The sequence below is a fragment of the Camelus dromedarius genome, chromosome 34 (assembly GCF_036321535.1).
Source record: "Camelus dromedarius isolate mCamDro1 chromosome 34, mCamDro1.pat, whole genome shotgun sequence".
Lineage (NCBI taxonomy): Eukaryota > Metazoa > Chordata > Mammalia > Artiodactyla > Camelidae > Camelus > Camelus dromedarius.
Window position 1 is genome coordinate 16,938,749 of NC_087469.1, and position 18,778 is coordinate 16,957,526.

General features: G+C 38.4%; 1 protein-coding gene across 3 annotated transcripts in view; it reads right to left on the reverse strand.

Moving 5' to 3' along the window:
* The window catches only part of ARHGAP32 (Rho GTPase activating protein 32), a 174,967-nt gene that overhangs the window by 114,529 nt on the left and 41,660 nt on the right, over positions 1-18,778 (reverse strand). For 2 of the 3 annotated variants that reach the window (XM_064482216.1, XM_031443386.2), the window contains exon 1: positions 3,072-3,459. The exons of the other annotated variant lie outside the window; for it this stretch is intronic. In XM_064482216.1, coding sequence (XP_064338286.1) covers positions 3,072-3,187 — 116 coding nt within the window. In that variant the 5' untranslated portion in view covers positions 3,188-3,459. Of the gene's footprint in view, positions 1-3,071; positions 3,460-18,778 lie in introns of those variants that run through there. 3 annotated transcript variants of the gene reach the window in all.

The window sequence follows — 18,778 nt, forward strand, 5'->3', positions numbered from 1 at the left end:
ATCTACACATCACTGGTACTCAAAGACTCCTCAAAGGAGGCATTTCCGAAATGAGAGATAAGGTGTAGCCTCTTAAGTAATTACTTACCAGAAAATAACATTTACCAGCTGATATATCAAAATTTTTTTTACAAAACTAAAAGTCTTTCAGTTTCAACAACAGTTGCATCTGGGTTCCAGATTTTGCTCTGCCACATACTGACGGCGCAGTCTCTGTGGCTTTAATTTCCTCATCTGGAAAATGGGAAGCAGTAACACCTACTCTACAGGGTTGATACGCATATAACTGATACACCGTATACAACATACTTGGCTTACAGTACACTGCATACAGCTCCTAAATGAGTTTTTCTTTCTTAAAAGAACAAACCATTTCTGTTTTTCCTTTTCTGCCTCATATTCCCCCTTCGTATTTACGGAAGGGCTCTTCTAATGATCCCTGAGGACTATTCTGTTCTAAGGACTCTGAGGCTCTCTAGACAGTCTAGCCTGAGAACCATTTTACCATGGTAGTATGACAGATACTAACTTCACTCTACAAATTAGAAATCAGATAGGGAGCGACCTGTGAGTCAGGGACAGGCAGGTTTGAACCACTGCCACGCAGGGAGCCGGGGCAGCTTCCCACGGTGCTGCAGTATAACACGGTGTCCGCCCTTCTCCAACCAAGTCCAAATATAAATGTTGTGTCTGAAGCGACTGGACAAACACAGTGCCCCTCTGTGAGTACTTCCTCCCAGAGCAGAAGCTGGCTGGAAGCCCCTACATTCTAGGTAGCTATGCATTCACCCTCTCAGCCATGTGCCTCAAAAGACAAAAATGCTACTCTTTTTAAGAATGAGTTTAAAACCTAGCTTAGAAGCTACTTGGAGAAAAAGAACAGCACACAATCAATCTGCCCTCATTGTGTGTGTGTGTGTGTGTTTGGAAATTAATTAGAAGGTAACTAATAATGACAGTTTGGTTTAATGTGTATTATCAGACATTTTAAAGAAACAGGGAGAGGGTATAGCTCAGGGGAAGAGAGCATGGTCCTGGGTTCAACTCCCAGTGCCCCCTCTAAAAATAAATAAATAAACCTACAGATAAAGAAACACATAAGACTTTTTTGTATATTTTTTTAACTGTTAAATTGATTTCACAAAAACAATTTCATATCCAACACTGAGTCTACTATTGGTTCTCCCAAGGTTACAGCTCCAACTCCCACTATCCAACCCTCACCTCAGACACCCACACACATTTTTTCTGCGAGGCTCTTCAGCTGGAATGCCGCCGTGAGTGCTGTGCAAGCACACTGCCCATTTCCTCGTGTCTCACTGCTGAATTGGTGAGAAGCACTACATGAAATGTGGCCTTACCCTGATCTCTTTGTTGCACTTATAAATAAAATAAGATGAAATCTCAAAGACATATTTGGTTTGGGTGAGCCATGATGACACTCAGATATGAAATAATACCGTAAACAGGACTCACGCCCTATGGTATCACGGTTTCCTAAAACAGTGCGTACACTAGCACAGCTTCTCTGAGTGAAAATGCTGGCACGCAGTCCTGAGGAAAAGAAAAGCTCAGTCCAACAGAGATTTGAATTTAAATTTAACTGTCAGAAGAAAATCCCAGACAGCCTCCTGCTGCCTGACAAACAGAGGATCACGATACCAAATCTGTCACGACGACGAAGTCCAGGGTGTTTCCTCCTTTGATAAACACATCAAAACAACTTCCACAATTTTCATTCCAGTCAGGCAGCTTTAACATAAACAAAATAAGTACTTTATTCCCACTAACTGTTCATGGGACACTGACCATGTTATAAACTATGGAAGATGTGAAACGTTAGCACACCTTGGGAGAGAAGTAGCTTATTCAAATAAGAAAGGTTAAATAAAATTATGGGGAGAATGAGAAAGTTGACCCAAAAAGAATTTCATATGCTAATAAAATAGCTCATTTTCATACTCTGAACACTGAAAATTCTTTAAAATGTAAAACATACTTCTTATTCACTTTAACCACTGATTAAAAGATTTAGTGTGAGCTATCAAGGGTTCCTAATTTTCAATCTCTTTTGTCATTTAACCTAGACTTTAAAAATGAAATTTGTGGATAAAGAAATCCTTTAACTTGAGAAAAGAAAGACTCTTTTTGAATATTAAACATAAAGACAAGATCTGATGAAAATAATGGTATGTTCTCCTACCCAACTACTCAGAGATGAAACTGCAAAAGATGTTTAACTGCCCGTGTGGGTGGCAGCGATAATACGTAGTACAAACTTCTTCAGGAGTTTTTTAATACCTCCAAAAGAATTAATTGGCTAATCCTGTTTGGAAAAGCCAGGAAAAAAACCTTCTAAAATTTGTAGCAATACAACAGAATTAACACACAAATGGCTCTGTTTCTGCAAGCTGGGGGAGACCTTTCTTCAGCAGTGCACTGAACGTGGAGAGCTGCTTGCTCAGGAGGCTTCCTCAAAAACTTCTACTACGAAGTTACAACCAGAGATTCTAAACCAAGAAAGACCCGCCAAGGGGGAAGGGGAGTGAGATACAAGGTCTGAGACAATGATCAAGGCCATGAAATAATCATCTGCACTTAATCTAAACATTTCATACACGTGAATAAGGCAACAAAAGCAGCCCTACACACACACACACACACACACACACACACACACTCCAAGAAAAAGAGGAAGAAAAATCTATTAGATCCAAATTCAGATCAAATCTACCAGGTATAAATCAGATACAGGAAGGGCAATGGTTCATTATGAGTCGCTACCTGAAATTCCTGAAATGCTGCTACAAAACCTGTCTAACACCTTCTCTTCCTGGTGTTTTAACGAGTCATTTAAAATGCATTTTACAAGCTCAGGGCAAGTTGTGGAATGAAGAGTGCTACATACAACAGAAACCTGTCCCCTTCAGCTCCAAACTGTCCCCCAGAGAAAGAAGTCTTAGTGGAAAAGAAATTAAAACACAGAGGATGGGTGGGGGCAGACAACCAGGTGAAGGAGGTGGACAGAGGGACAAATCTGAGAGAGGGAGAACTGTGAATTCCACAATTACCTGGAATGCTCTTCCCTTCCCTCCTCTTCACCGTCAGTCACCGGGGTTATAACTTCTGAATCCAACCAAAAGACACTGTCATCTCCCGAAGTGCTACTCTCGCTTTCAGTCTCCATCTTGAACAAAAAAGTTTAAACCGCACGGCATGGACTAAACAGCACCAGTGTTCAGGCTGTTCAGCTCTACAGGTGTACACACAGGAGCTACGTGACCATGCCGGGCCACAGTCTGTTTCGTGCAGGGTTAATTACAGTCGCGGCAAAGACAGGAAATCCCATATCCCAATCCCACTCACCACGTCAGACTACGACACCTGCGACACTGGGCCCCGCCCACTGCCCTGGGCTTAATGACCTACATAATCAAATGCAGAACCCAAATGCAGGTGATCTTTCACTGATTATTATTTAGTTAATAACTATTTCTCTCTTCTCAAAGTTGCCAGTTAGTAAGTTAAAAATAGAAGTTTTCAAAATGCAGCCTTTTCTTCCTTATACCCCTTTTCTATCTCAGACTTAAGAAAGGTAAACAGAACCCTAGAAAGGCTAACACTGCATGCAAAGGTCTCTTGGGCCAAGCACCGTGAGAGGCATGGCTACAGACCTCACAGCTGAGGAGGACCACAACTGAGCACGGTCTAGGGACCTGCCCGGCTTCGTGCTTCTAGTATTACACCCACCTCTCTTTCTCCCCAGTAATAACTGTCATATACACCTTGGCTCAGGTACCCAAAGCGGGGCACAACAGCCAAGTCTGTCCACGGGTTTTCAAAGGGAAAAAAAAGTATCATGAGTTAAAAGATGCTGACAATTAGCAGGTAAAAGCATGCAACATTTTTACAAATAATTTAAACTGCAGGTGTCTATGGCAGCAGTAAGATGACCCACTGGGGAAGGAGTGGGAAGTGCAACACCTGTAGCCCTGGCAGCAACACAACTGTTACTGAGAACACAGCCATGCCGGTACCAACCACTGACACGCCAGCCAGTCACGAGCACCTGCCTTTTACTGAGCAGCCACAAATGGCTGAGCCTGGTTTTATACTAAATCTGACCAGATAAAATTTATCTAAAGACATCCAACTGGGATACCTTTGAATTTTCGTATTTGAAAATAAGGAAAATGAATCCTCTAGCTGACTTAGTTTAATACAATACCTTTTCCTTTCTACAAAACTACAATTTACATAACGTGTTAACTGTTTTAACCCTGTTGCTTCAAAAATTACATAGTTTTAATCTACTGACTGTGATCATTAAATATATTCCTGATAGAAACCAAAATTTGCTGTCAGGACTGGGAACAAATTTAGAAAACAAACTTGAGAGCAGCTCTAGTGGAAAAACTCCTAAACAATTTACACAGAGATATCTTGCAAACTAGTCTAATGAGTTTCACTCAAGACAAATCCAGAGCAAATTTTGGCCTGAATATAAGCATAAAAAAATGAAAGGATTATTGAGATCTTTCTGTGTCATAAATCCCCCATCATTTTCGAAATATTCCAAAGAGATAGAATTAAATTTAACCCCTTCCTCATTCCATCCATTAAAATAATTCCCAATGGATCAAAGACTTAAACACAAAAGTAAAACCATAAAAGAAAATTAAGGGAAAGCTTTTACCACCTCACAGTGACAAAGTCCTAAGTACAATTCTAAGAAGCCCTGAAACCATAAAAGACTGATACATTTTACTACATACAAATTTTCAAATCTTTTCTAATCAAAGAAAAAAAATTTAGTTATAAATAAAGTCAAAGATAATTAAGAAAAAAACATTTGGAACCTATCGCAATGGGTTAATTTCCTTAATATACATAGAGTGCGTTTAAGACCCAATAACCCGAAAGATAAATAGGCAAAGAGCATAAACAGAATAATTATAGTAAAATATGAAAGAACCTTAAAACATTATAAGAAGTATTTAATTTCACTCATAGTAGAAATGCAAATCACAGTAAGATGCTTTTTTATCTATCAGGCAAAGATTTTTTTAAAAAAATTTGTAACAAGCTATTTGGAAGAAAATATGGGAAAATAAACATACACTGTCAGTGGGAATATAAATTGGTACAAACTCTGTGCAGGGCAATGTGGCAAAAAATGATGTGTTTTCATGAATCCTATTTCCCCTTCCTTTAAATCATCTCTTCTGCCCTTTCATTCTCACGGCTGATTTACCTCACCGCCTCAAAGCCCTTTCAAACATGAAAAAGTGACCATAAGCAGCACCTGTGCACAGGACACCAAGGGCAGTCTGACTAATGCAGGATCACTCAGGAAGCCTCCTTTTGTAGTCCCGCTGCCACATCAGGCTCCATCCTCCCCACCCTGCACCCCAGCCACAGTGAGAGCCTGCTCTCGCCTCACCCCGACCCGACCCGTGCACCAAGGCAGACCTTCTAAGACTTGTTCCCACAGTTTTGACTCTGCTACCAGAAGTTTAAAAAAAAGATGTTTTTAACTTCAAAATCAACACGTTATCTGTTTTCTATTCCCTTCTTCAGCAGCTAATGAAAATCTAGCAGAAACAAAAGGTAACAAAGAGCAGGGAGGCAGGGAAGGAACCAAGCAGAGTCCATCTCAAGGCCACCAGAAGCGGAGAGAGGAACTGGCTGCTCCTGCAGACCAAGCGGTTGCTTTAACCCCTTTTTTCCTGATTGGCGTAACACCTGCTCAGACTTCACGTCCCCGACAAGCTTTTTATAGAGCACAAGTCTCCGACCTAAACCCGGAGAATCACCATCAGTAGTTTAGAACCAGCTGATTCTTCATCCTGTACTGACCAAGAGGTAAGGAAGCTGAGCGAAAGGGAAGCTCCTAATCCCTGCAGCAAGCGGAGAAGCATTCTTGGCAGTAGTTTAAGAATCACAGAGTAGAAAGCATTTTTTGAAGAGAAAAACAATTTAAAGATACAAGCCCGCTAAAATTTAGAATGAATACACAGTCAGTATAAGAAGAGTTAATGACAGATGACACTTGGAACCTTATAAATGGTACTTTTACATCTGGAGGAAAATCGTCAGTCATTGGAAATACTTTAGAAGGATTCATGCTTAATTTTTCTAATACAATTATTTGATATACATGTTTATTACACTCAGACACACTCTTCATGTTTGGAATACACAATTTTCTGATGATCCATTTGGCATATCTACATCTAGAGTCATAGCTATGAAGCATTCTGTTGACAAGCTTGGTCTACTTGGCTAGAAAATGCAACATTTCATGTTAGAGAAGATTTTGCTTCATCAGAAACACATATTCAAAGATAGCTCTAACCCTGAACTGTTCAAAAGAACTAAATGAAACTTCCCCAAAAAAATGGCTATCTGAATATCTCATCCCTATCACAAGAATATATTCACCAAAAAAAGGTTCCATTTCAAACAGCTTTTTATAAAGCCGGGGCGGGGGGGTGGGGGAGAGTTTTCAATAGAAATGGAAGTATTTTGAAGTCAAAGAGACGTGGGCTCCAATCCCAACTATGCTGTTTATATATAGTATGGTCTGGGGCAAGTAACTTAAATTGAGTCTCACTTTGAGAATCTCTAAAGGAGGAATAACAACCTTGTAAGGTTAATGTATGTATTAATAATGATGCATGTAATGAAATTATCACATTGCACAGTATAGATAAGGCTGCCTAGAAATGACAGCCATCACTGAAGCCATAAAATGTTTTGACTGCTGTGATTATATAAAAACTGAGGAACAAGGTATTTTAATCTGTAAATGTCTGGCTTGCCAAACTGCAATTCTTACCACTCCTTAAAAGAGAGCAATAATCCAGTAAATAAAAGGAAACCAATCTCAATGAAATTAAGCAGTTGTTTCCTAATTATTTGAATCCCTTTGATGAATGTGAAAGATGGAAAATCAAAAATTAAAACTAAACGCTCATACTATCCCCTCATCACATTAATACAGGGATTACAAAGTAAGTGCATATAAAATTGGATCATAAGTCAGTTGGCATGACATTTCCAATCTTCTTAACAAACGACATTAAGTGGAAACTTCACAAGTATATGAATAAGCTCTCCCAAAATCCAACTGAAACACTCTATTGTTTAAATTAAGGTCTACATTTTTAGATAAATAATCAAAGATTAAAGGCACACTTTCTGGTATTCAAGTTTAAAAAATACATAATTTATTATAAATGTAGAAAACTGCTTTCAATAAATATAATCTCAGACTATGCTTCCACTAGAACACTACCTACCATCAATCATTACACATTCTAGAATCACCATCTCATGTAAATAAATAGTGGCTGAGGAAAAATACCCTGAAAGGATACCTACCTGGACTCCCTCAACACCATTTTTAACCACTGTGTTTGTCTGGCATCAGTAACCACAAAAAATATTTTTCATTGTGATTCCATTATAAGAAAATGGGTATTTTTCAATACATACATATATAGGAAAAAGGCCTGGAAAATTGTGTAACAAAAATAGTGAACAACTTTTACTCTCATCTTTAAATTTATCCACAATTTTATATTTTCAATATGAAAATGTATTAGCTGTTTCATTTGTTAATTTTAAAGAAATTAACTGCATGAATTAAGTCTGCTCCACATTCTTCTCTTAAATCACTGACGGTTAAGTTTTACCATCTCACTATACCACAGAAATCAATGATGTTAACTGAATACATACGAGTGAATAACTGAAAAATTCAGGTCCCAAGCATAGGGAACATAAATTCAAAAATAAAGGCAATGTGCGTAAAGAAGGCAACACTGTCATACAGGCCAAGATAAATTCAAAGTGGAGAATGAAAACAAGAAAAATAGCAAAGGAGAAAAGCAAAAACAAGTATCTGGCCTAAATAACTAAGAACACTGAAACAGAGATTCTTTACATACCAGGACCTAAGAATCATGATATAAACCTACATATCAGAAGTTATTATGCATTTAATCCCTCCTATATATATTTCCCACCCCAACATGTAGAGAACCACAACCCATGGTATCTGTACCCCACTAAGAAAGAAATCTAATGACCATACTCGAAGTGTAAAACAGCATCAAATAAGAAGCCACAGCACTTCGTTTCACTGTTTCCCCTTTCAAAAGTTCACAAAATCCAACCCAGGAATACTCTGCCCCAACATTCAAGAGCCCCAGGTGCTCCTGCTCAAGGAGAAAAAGAACATGGCAGCAGCACTAACATCTTCCTGCAAGTGGAATTAGTAAGAGGCTGCAGAGAACAACTCTGCTTCTACCTTGACAGGAGAGAACAAGCAAGTTGCACTAACTTCAGCATTCCATTGGCTGACTCAAAAAAAAACAAAATACTTCTTTATCAGACATGTTAGAAGCTAGAGATGTCAGGGAATCCTCACTGGCTAAGCAACCACCTTGCTGGTCTGGAGGACGACTCGCTTTTGCTTTCAATCTACAGACAAAATAAACCAAAACTGCATAACTGTTAACAAAGTCTGAAACAAGGTGTAATTCTTCTAACAACAAGTTAAAGGCCACTAAAATGCACCGTTTACATGTAGTGGTTAAATGAATATACTGGTAAGAAGTAATAAAAACTTAACAGAATCAACATCTTTTTTAAATGACCACTGGATAAGTAAGACAGTATTTCTATCTGAGAAAATTTACAGGATTAAAGAAGGGAAGTGGGCCACAGTTAATTCACGTAAAAGTACAGGATTAATTATGGATTACAGATTAATTAATCTGTAATCTGTAACCAGATCTGAACTGATCTGGTAAAAGGTCTTCTCAAGATGATGAAAAGCTGCATGCATATTCTTTAACATAATGGTGAATTAAAGGAAATATCTCCTGAGCTAGAATTTTTATTGAATCTGAGCTAGAATTTTTATTGAATGTGTCACAGTCAGTGAAATACAGGACAAGAAGGCTGTTATCACTTTTACAAATTTAGGGCTCTAGCAAATTGTGGTCTTGGCAAAAACTGAACTATCTGTACAGTACTCCTGGTTACTGCTGTAACTAGACCGCCTCCTAATATTAAAATACTGCCCAAAAAAATGATAAATCTAAATTTAGTGAACAATAATCAGGGGAGAAAGTAAATGATCTCCATCTCTGTGGAAGGTCTTAAGGACATCTGGGAGGCACTAGGATAAAATCACTAGGGAAGAATTAGGGCTACGCCCCCCAAAAAAAGGTTGTACTAAGCCTGCATACTTGAAAAGTTCAGGGCATTGCTTAAAACTTACTAGAGCTTCCCCCACCGAACTACACTGAAGAAATGCCTATCAATCGAACGTTCTAAATCTACCTTTTTACCTACTGGTATCCTACCCTGAAGAGCTCGCTCTACTACATGCTGATATGAGGTGACAATTTTAGCAGCATGACACTTATTCTGCCTGCTCCCTTGCTGTCACCCAGCACTGGTAGCAGGAGTCAAAGCAGGAGTCAACGAGAACGTCAAGTATCAGAGAACATTCAACTACTTACAAAATTACAAGCCTTTTTCTCAAATCACAATCATCCTCAAGTAACATATGCTAAACCCATACTTCTAAACATTAATCTACTATTCTTACTTAAAATAAGTATACTTCTACTCCTGACACCAATAACTCTTCAATTTTATTTTCCTAGAGAGGAGAATTAAGTCCCTACCTGCTCATTTAAATTTATTTCAGGAAATAGGCACTTTCCCCATTATCCTTTGTTAAATTTATTCTGGCAAATTTTATCAATTGCAAAAATAAAATAAAGTGACTCTTGTGAAGAGTAAAATATAAAAGTAAAATGAAGTTAATATAGGTAGCTCTTCAAGTGATACACAGATTCATATTTAAATCTGAATGACAAATTAAGAATTATCTGCCAATTTCTCCTGATTTGGCTAGAACCAGACATTAATATTATAATCTCTGGTGCATTTCATCTGATGTTTTCAAAAGATACAATGAATGCAAAGCACGTTTTATGATGTGTCTCAAGCAGTACTTGCAAAATAATAAAGCTGTTTATGTGTCAATTCAGATCTTTGTTTCATCACTACTCCCTTGCGGCAATAAGCTAAGCATGGTTAGGAACTGAGCTAACCTGATGCTCACTGACATGCAATTCATTAAGCTACTACTTCACTACTGTAAGTAGTATTCAAGTTAAATATACGAAGTAACTGAAAACAACAGTATTACTTTTGAGTTTCCCTGGTTTCCATTTTAGAAATAATGTTGGATTTTTTTAATTTAATGAAGCTCAGATAATTCAAATTCCTTGTGTACCACTTATTACCTGTATGAACTTGGGCAGTTAAGATCTCTGAAGTTCCATCTCCTCGTCTAACAGAATAACCATGCCCGATCACACTGCAGCCAAAGTGATTAGTGGATGAAAGGGTACACATAACGTACCTACAGAACACAACATTTATAAATAAACAATGTTTTAAAAAAATGGAAGGTATAATTTTTAAAAAGATGTTTCATGAATCAAGTTTTGGATCTACTAAAAATGTTAAACTCCTTTAGAAGAGGAATCAAAGTTCTCTAAAGGACTCCTCTATAAATTACTAAAATAGCATTATCTCACCTGAAGAAACAGCACAAATACCCAGTCAGCATACAAATTTTCTGTCACAAACCTGTTTTTTAACAGCTGGTTTGTGTGAATCAGGAAGTCCACACATGATATTTTAGTTAACAAGTTTTTAGTTAGCAATTTAGTTAATAATCTTGAGATTGAAGGGTTCCCCTCCTCCCTTTTCGTCGTGCATCTGCTGAAGCAGCCAGGTCCTGTGCGACCGCTGGCAGGCCCGACCTCGCAGGCACCGCCCCTCCCGCCCTGCTGCGCTGCCTGCGCCCCAGCTCCCGTCTCCTTCACAGGCATGAGCTCCTAAAAGCCACACTGAGTGCTCTGGTGTCATGTTTTCTGCCTTACCTGCCAGCCTTCTAAAATAAACATTAATCAAGTCAACAGAAAATGGTGAAATGACAGAAAATACAAAGATGAAAGTAACCAAAGGGCTCTAGACACTATATCCTTGCATGACGTCCCCAGGCCCAGCAGGGTAGCTATCCAAGGTACAGCACATTCACAAGTCCCCAGTATTAACTTCCAGCCCTAAAGGGCTCTTACATCCTCTGCCATCACCTACAGCATTTCTGTGTCCTCCTCCACAACCTGCGAGGACAGGGGCAGTAACTGCACACAAGTGAACACTCTCTGACGAATGCTAACACTCTACGCAGTGTGTCTGCCACTAATCAGCTCCTACTATTTTAGAAGGACAACATAAAAGCTGTGTGAACTACAGAATATCCTTAAAGTAGAGAACAGAAACGTTATAATCACTCCTGTCTGGGCAGGAAGAAGGAACATCTGATATCCCAACATATATGATCAATTACGTGAAAACATTTGAAATGCAGGACTATTCCACTCTGGTATATTAAACCTAGTTCACCAATTCTTAAGCATCTGATATTAAATGATTAGTAGAAAGCAAGGTCAAAGATGTACCTACAACAGGCTGCATATCTGAGAACATGGATTCATGATATAATGTAACACAGAGGGATAAAATCAAACCTTCATAAACTTGAAAATCCAACATTTAGTACCAAGTAACATAGATTTGCCAAGGACAACTAGATATTCTCCTCTCTGTCCCCTTCCCCCTAAGAAAACATTTGTTAACTCTTTGGCCAGTGTATCAGAATCTCCAAGTCAAAGAATAATTAAAATAATTAAATATTCTACAAACATCAACTATATCCACAAACAAGAAGCTCTTAAGTAAACAAATGGAAAAGACAATTCATTATGCACTGGTTTTTCCACCAAAGTCAAAAAACCAGCCAGTGATTATCATCCATTCTGTCATTTTCAAATACAGAATACAAAGTAGACATCAGCACAACAAAAATATCACCTTAGACCATCACAGGGGTTTACTGTTTTCAAAGCACTCTGACGTATTTCAAAGCAAATAACAAGTGACTCAAAGAAACTAAAACCAAGTGAAGTGTGAGAATTTTACACCTAAAATAACAGATTTTAGGGAGCTAAACTTTTAAGAAAAAGCTTTGAGGATTGAATTCACTATAATCGTTCAATCACTACACAGTCTAACATTAAAGAGCTTAATAATAAAAACAGGACAACACATTCCAGGAAAGTAATAACAAAGTATGGTCACTTACAGCACTGTTTTCCAAGGAAAAAATTGAGGCCATTTCTTCAAGTGTGGCTTTAAAACAGATTCTCAATCCTTTTTTCTGCCCCAAAATAGTTCAAGGATATGCACACACTCATTAGGAACAATGACTCATAACCTATTTAGAGATTTATTTTGATGAACAACCTTTTGAAAAGCAAATTATCTTTAAGAGTGTCAAGCTTGTTGAGCATTCAAATCTTATGGTGAAAATTATTTTAATTAGAACTTAATTTAATTGGAATTGGCGGCACCAAAAAAAAGTTAGTTTTAAAGAGGGATGGGGAGGGAGGAAGAGCTGGATGAAATGAAGTCTCTGTTCAGCTAAGGGCAATATGAGGGCAAAAAGCGGAAGGCAGAAAGTAAACTTTGTCTAAAACTCCTTAAAAATTCACAGATGAAATAGACATAAATCATTCAGCAGAGTGTCTGGGAATCTCAGTAGGGGTAGCAGTACCCTTCGTCAAAACACTCTGGAAATGACACCAAAGTGACAGAGTGCTCAACCTCACAGACACAGGCTGTGAATCAGCCCGGGGTAATTCTGCTGCTGCTACTGACATTCTTCTTAGGCTGTCCTCTCTGAGATGAGGAACATTTGTCTAACTGAGTATCTGGTGCAGATGTCACAACACGAGAGTAAAGAACTGGGTCAGTGGCTACTTACGGCTGCAGAGAATGAAGGGCCAGAGAAACAACTGTGTCACAGAAAACACAGAACTGTAAACAACTATTAGTACTCAGAAGTTCCAGAGATTCCAACATTTTCAAAGTTAGAAGAACTCCTGAAGACCATCTCTTCTGAAGTCAGCGAGTAAACTTGACTCCAGAAATGCACGTTTCCTTTTTCTACCTTACAAATGCATGGCAAATTTTCACATAGGATCTCATATTAACTCTGGTGAGATGGTGTGGTCAAAACACCATCCCTGAATTATTTATAAGGAAACTGAAGCTTGCCCAGGGGCACACTATATCAGTGATATCAACTTCTTACATTAAAATATGTGAAGGAACAGTTAAAGTGTCTCTTCCACCAAAAAATTTTCAAATTATTTCCCAATCCTTTCTGCTTTCCTATAATACTTTCAAAAATACTTTCAAAATACTTTCAAAAATACAAGAGAAACAGACAGAGAGGTAAAGTGATTTGCCAAAAGACCTGAGGGTGGAGGAGCCTGACTTGAGATTCTTCACTTAACCACTAAGCCATTCCCCCAAAAAAGCCACCAAGTATGGTCACTTCTAGTTCCTAGGAGGGTGGTAAGTAGGGGAATGTGTCACATAACTGAGATTATATGTAACAATCCCCCCTCCAACCCCGCACACTGTTGTCAGCCAGGCACAGAGTTTGCCACACAGGGGAACGAGGCGGCAAAGAGCAGGGGGCAGCGCACCGCCGGTGGCGCCCTCCAGTGCCCCTGCTGCACTTCCGTGCAGTCCCGCCCTATGTGTTGGGCTTTCTGCAAGGTGCTTCCTCCTTTCGGCGTACTTGGCCCTTGTCTCTGTAATTCAGCAGTCTCGATCCTCCATTCCACCCCTTTCTAGCAAGCAACCATCACCCTTTTTAAAAGGTAAAATCCTAAATTTACTGTAACATTCCTTTACTTATTCACAATTTGACAGATCTTTTTAACTGTGCTATTATTAGGACTGTTCTTGCTTTTATGAGTTCTCTGCATACAAAGCCGTACAGTCTTTGAGTGATTTGTGCAACCCTATTTTTACCAGACCTTTTATTTTTAGTGGATGGTTTGTAAAACGTCACAAGATTTTTCAAAACTATGTATGTCACATTACAGCAAAAACAACTGTATAAAAAACAACGTTTTAAAACCAGCATCAGTATTTACTACATACTGTCAGCCTTACTACAAAATAAAACTGCAGTCATCAGAAACACTGGACACCTAACACAACAGAACAGCTCTCCAGTCCCTACCCCTCTCGACGCCGTGTGCAGAACCAAAGCCAGGCCTCCTCAGAAAGCACGCACAAGAACTACGCAAACACCCACAACTGGGCAGCAGAGTCACTCGAGGAACTTAAAAAAGAAACAGACCCCCCATCCCCAAGAAGACCTACCGGATTTCCAGAGTCCAGATTCCAGGCCCTGTACTGAAGTTCTTCAGCTGATTCTATTTATCCGCCAGCCCAGCTGTATGATGATCAGGTATTTGCATAAGAAAGCAAAAGGCACAAAAATCAAGCCCCTGAAATGACCTGCTTTTACTTTCTGATATGCCCAATAATTCACGTGAGAGAAACAGCATTCCTAAATGAAAAGCAATAAAATTGTATAAAGTCACTTTTGAATCCTATAACTCAGAATTTATCAATTCAAATATGGAGGGGTGTTCACGAGATGTGGTTATTACGAGGCTTGCACGAGTGGAAGCAGTAACGTAACTATCAACTGTGCCCTCTGACTGTTGCCTGATATACAAGTAAGTCCCTCGTTGTGGGAAATGGGAGGAAAACCACGGTGTTTGTAATATACGCACAGGGAGGAAGTTGTCATTTCTTGGCCCAGAGCTAACGCCTGAAAGAAGGAAAGTCACCATCTTCTTTGGACTTCTTATTTTGGAGTTCTTGGATCTAATGGGGCATATTATTCTCATTAAAGCCTTACCAATACTACTATACTACCCACTACCAACCATACTGCTTAATTTACCTCAACATAATTTACAGTTATTTCTCCATTAATAGTTCTTACTTAAATGCTTATATGAATCTACCACAGTTGGCAGGATGTTATAGCTACTCTAATACAAAAGGTGGTACAACGATAAACATTCTAGATTGAAGTTAGAGCAAAGTATGCTTATACAAAATGCTCTAGGAAACTCCATGGCATGTTATGTACTTAAATGATTTTACTTGAATATTTGTGATACAACATACCTACAAGAAAATAACAAAGTTTTAGCCTGGGGGCTAAAATTTTGCTCATTTTACATACAAACAAATCTTATTTGGGCTACAAAATATGATTGACTTGGATCTCAAATTATATTTTTATCTGGCCTTTACCTAGTTGTCCCCAAAAAACATACATGACATCTTAATTTTATTTGTCAAACTGCAACGGTTACTATTTCATAATAGTACATTTCAAATAAAATACTATAAAGAATCTATGAGTTTTCATTTGTCTAAGTCTCAGATGTTCTGACTCATTCTGGAAGTTCTATTTGAAATTTAAAAGATGTAAATTGAGATATAGGGTAATCAAGAAATGCCTCCAAGGCATTACGTGCTGCTAAGCTCAAGGAAACTCCAATTTCATTGAAAATAGACAAAATCACTGCTTTGGTTAAACCAGAAAAATACCCCGGGAGGTATTTTATCTGACACAAAGGATGTGGTTTAAACCTACAGCAGCTAAATTTTAATCTTCCACTTGTCAGAACCACTTGCCAAAGGCAAATGATGGCATGTAATAATGTACTGAAATTTCCTGCAATCGGCAGCAGGTAATAGCAATGGAGAAAAGTTACAGATGCAAGAGTCTAAGAAGTCATACAGCACCCTGCAACCCTAATTAAGCAACCTACTGCGGGACGTGTCACAAACAGTGTGCCCCACCTCAGGTGCCTTATGGAAATGTACATATTCGATGAAAACTCCTGCAAATGTTACAGGTTGCCTTATCCTGAATTAAAATTTCATTGCAAATGACACTTTAATAATGCAACATTGTTATAACACTACATAAGCCATTTAAAAACAGATTTATTTCAAATAGATACAGTGCTCTGTAGCAGCCAAAATGACCAATCTTACCAAAGATGCTAAAGGGATGATGAACTGAGACATTAAATGAGGACAGGAAAGACAGGGAAGCAGACTACAGGCTTTAGTTTTGTAGGGGGAAGGTGGGTATGTTTTAAATAATTTTTTAAATAAAAATTATAAAAATCTTGAAGGGAAGAACAATAACTCATATTTATCTTGTTTCATGCTTGTTGCTCAAGAAGCAAGTTTTCAAAGACAACTGCAGTCGTTCTTGCCCCGAAAGCCCATTACCCCAGTCCAACCATGAGGAAAAGGTCAAACTCAAACTGAGGGACGTTCTACAAAATAATCTACAAGTACTAATCAAAACTGCCACGGTCGTCAAAACTAAAACCTCTAGGAACTGTCACAGCCAAGAAGGGCCCACGGAGAAATGATGGCCAAGGGTAATCTGGTATCCTGGAGCAGAAAAAGAACATTAGAAATCAAGACTCAAATAAAATACGAACCTAAGGTAATAATTATATGTCAATACTGGTTCGTACATGTGACAGGATTCCACAAAGAAGCAAAGAAAATCAAGCAACTAAGCTGAATAAGGTTTCTTAACTTTGAAAGCAAAGTTTCAAGTAAAGAATGAATTAACTGGACATTTGCCCGTATATGCCACTTGAAGCAAATCACACTTCGGTACTGTCTTGAAATAAGTATAAAGGGCCAACACCAGAAATTTCTGTGTGGACATAAAGACACCAACTCCATTTGCCACCCTTCATCTTGAATTCTGATGAAGAGCTGACAGGCTCCGTGGTGATGGTGAAGTAATAAAATGCAAACCAAGAGAACAGAGGAGCCAATGGCACTCTCACACACTCACGGCAAGCTTACGTTCAGAGAGAAAGTGGTGAGGACAGAAATGCAGGGCCAGTGTCCCAGGCACTGCAGCTCCGTACTCGGCCATCGCTGCAGAATTCTCAGAATCACACTGGAAGATGTGCCAAGATATTCAATATTTTAGAAGGCTCTAGTCATTCAGATTATAAAAGCTTATAACAGAATGGCTAGGTATTAAAAACTTAATAAATCAAACCAATAAGAGTCAAAGAAAGGAATTCACATGTACTGAGGTTTAAACACCAGTCCTAAGAGTTACATCAGGGAAAGTGGTAAAGGAAGAATCTCTGAACATTCTCTCCTCAACTTTTTAAAACTTCTGGAAATTAGCCAAATTAACCAAAGGCTTGCAGCAATCCAGGAAGCCTTTTCCCCCCAATAAAATTGACTGAATCTCAGTAGGAAGAGTGAGTTCTGTTCACTTGCCCTAACCGCACCCCTGCCCTGCGGTTCCACGGTAGCCTTGAAAACCAACAGCCAACAACCCATGAACACCAGCAGCCTGGCAGACACGTGAGGTTTGGAGCTGCTTCAAAGCTTCGTTCCCAAGGAATTCTCAACATAGGGACCTACCTGGTGACTCCCTGTAACACCCTCTTTGCACAGCGGTCTTTATCTATCTGACTCGGAGACCAAACTGAGGGCTGGAAGTCTGTAGAGACGGCAAGGGCACAAGAGGTAAATGTGGAGAGGCTGTCAGCAACACCGGGGGCACAGGAAAAGAATTGTACCTGAATCCCTTAAAGTAAGCCAGTTTTTTAAAATTAAGTTACTTAAGGATGTTAATTACCACCTTAACTGGATCAAACACTTGGCATAATAAGATATACATGCGTGCGTGCGTGCGTGCGTGCGTAACGTTAATGTGGCCAGATAGCAATTAACAAAAATGATGTCTAAGCTGCTAACTAAAAATAAGCAGTTAGCTGCTACTTAAGACCTGGAACATCAGGTGGCACTCTTGTAAAAGAAATAATTAGAGTAACACACATGCTGAAAATATGAACCTCAAGTTTAACATTACACTGACTAGCCAATCCAGATTATTTTACAAAACATACTTTAAAAGAAACCACTTAATTTTTTTCCTGAATACTCACAATCCATATCTTTGAGGAAATGCTTCAGATGCTACTGAAAAAGTAATTGTTTTTGGACAGAAGTCAGGAAGCTTTCATCTTTGCTCTCCCTGATCTCTCTCGTTTAAGTTTGCAGTGAGGATGCGAGTAAAACGAATAGTGAATGATGCACTGTATTCCATAACATATTTACTGGTTTGTTCTGTTTACTTTTATTTTTACTTGGTTACAAACATCTTATGGTAAAAGCATTTCTGTTTGGATATGGAAGGAAAGCAAATTAACTATTTAGGCATTTTTGTCTTCTCCAAACTAAATTTGTGACATCAAATTTAACCTTTTAAATGAAATTTCTCATGCGTAATATTTCACAATTTAGAGAACTGAGAGGAAAACTTTTTTTTTAAATGAGATTAAAGTATCTTTGGACTAAGTGATATCAACAGAAACTCGTATACTACATATCAAGTCAATTCAATGACTGGCTAACCTTTAAAATGTAAAAATCTATCAAATAAGAGCCTAAAAATATAATATTCAATATATAAAATAATTTTGCATAGTTATATAACACATAAATACTTTATTGTTCTTATGCATACATTTACCCTGTTGTGTTGATGTTGTTGCCTTACGTTAAGAAATCCTGCCCTAAGTTTTGACAGCTATTAAACGTGTAGCTGACAATTATGTTTTCTGATAACAGATGAAAGCTCAGTAGAGAAACATTTTTTCGTTAAATACACTAACAAACAAACACCTGGAATGTCTTCATCATCAAATTTAAGCTTGATAGACTACCAGAA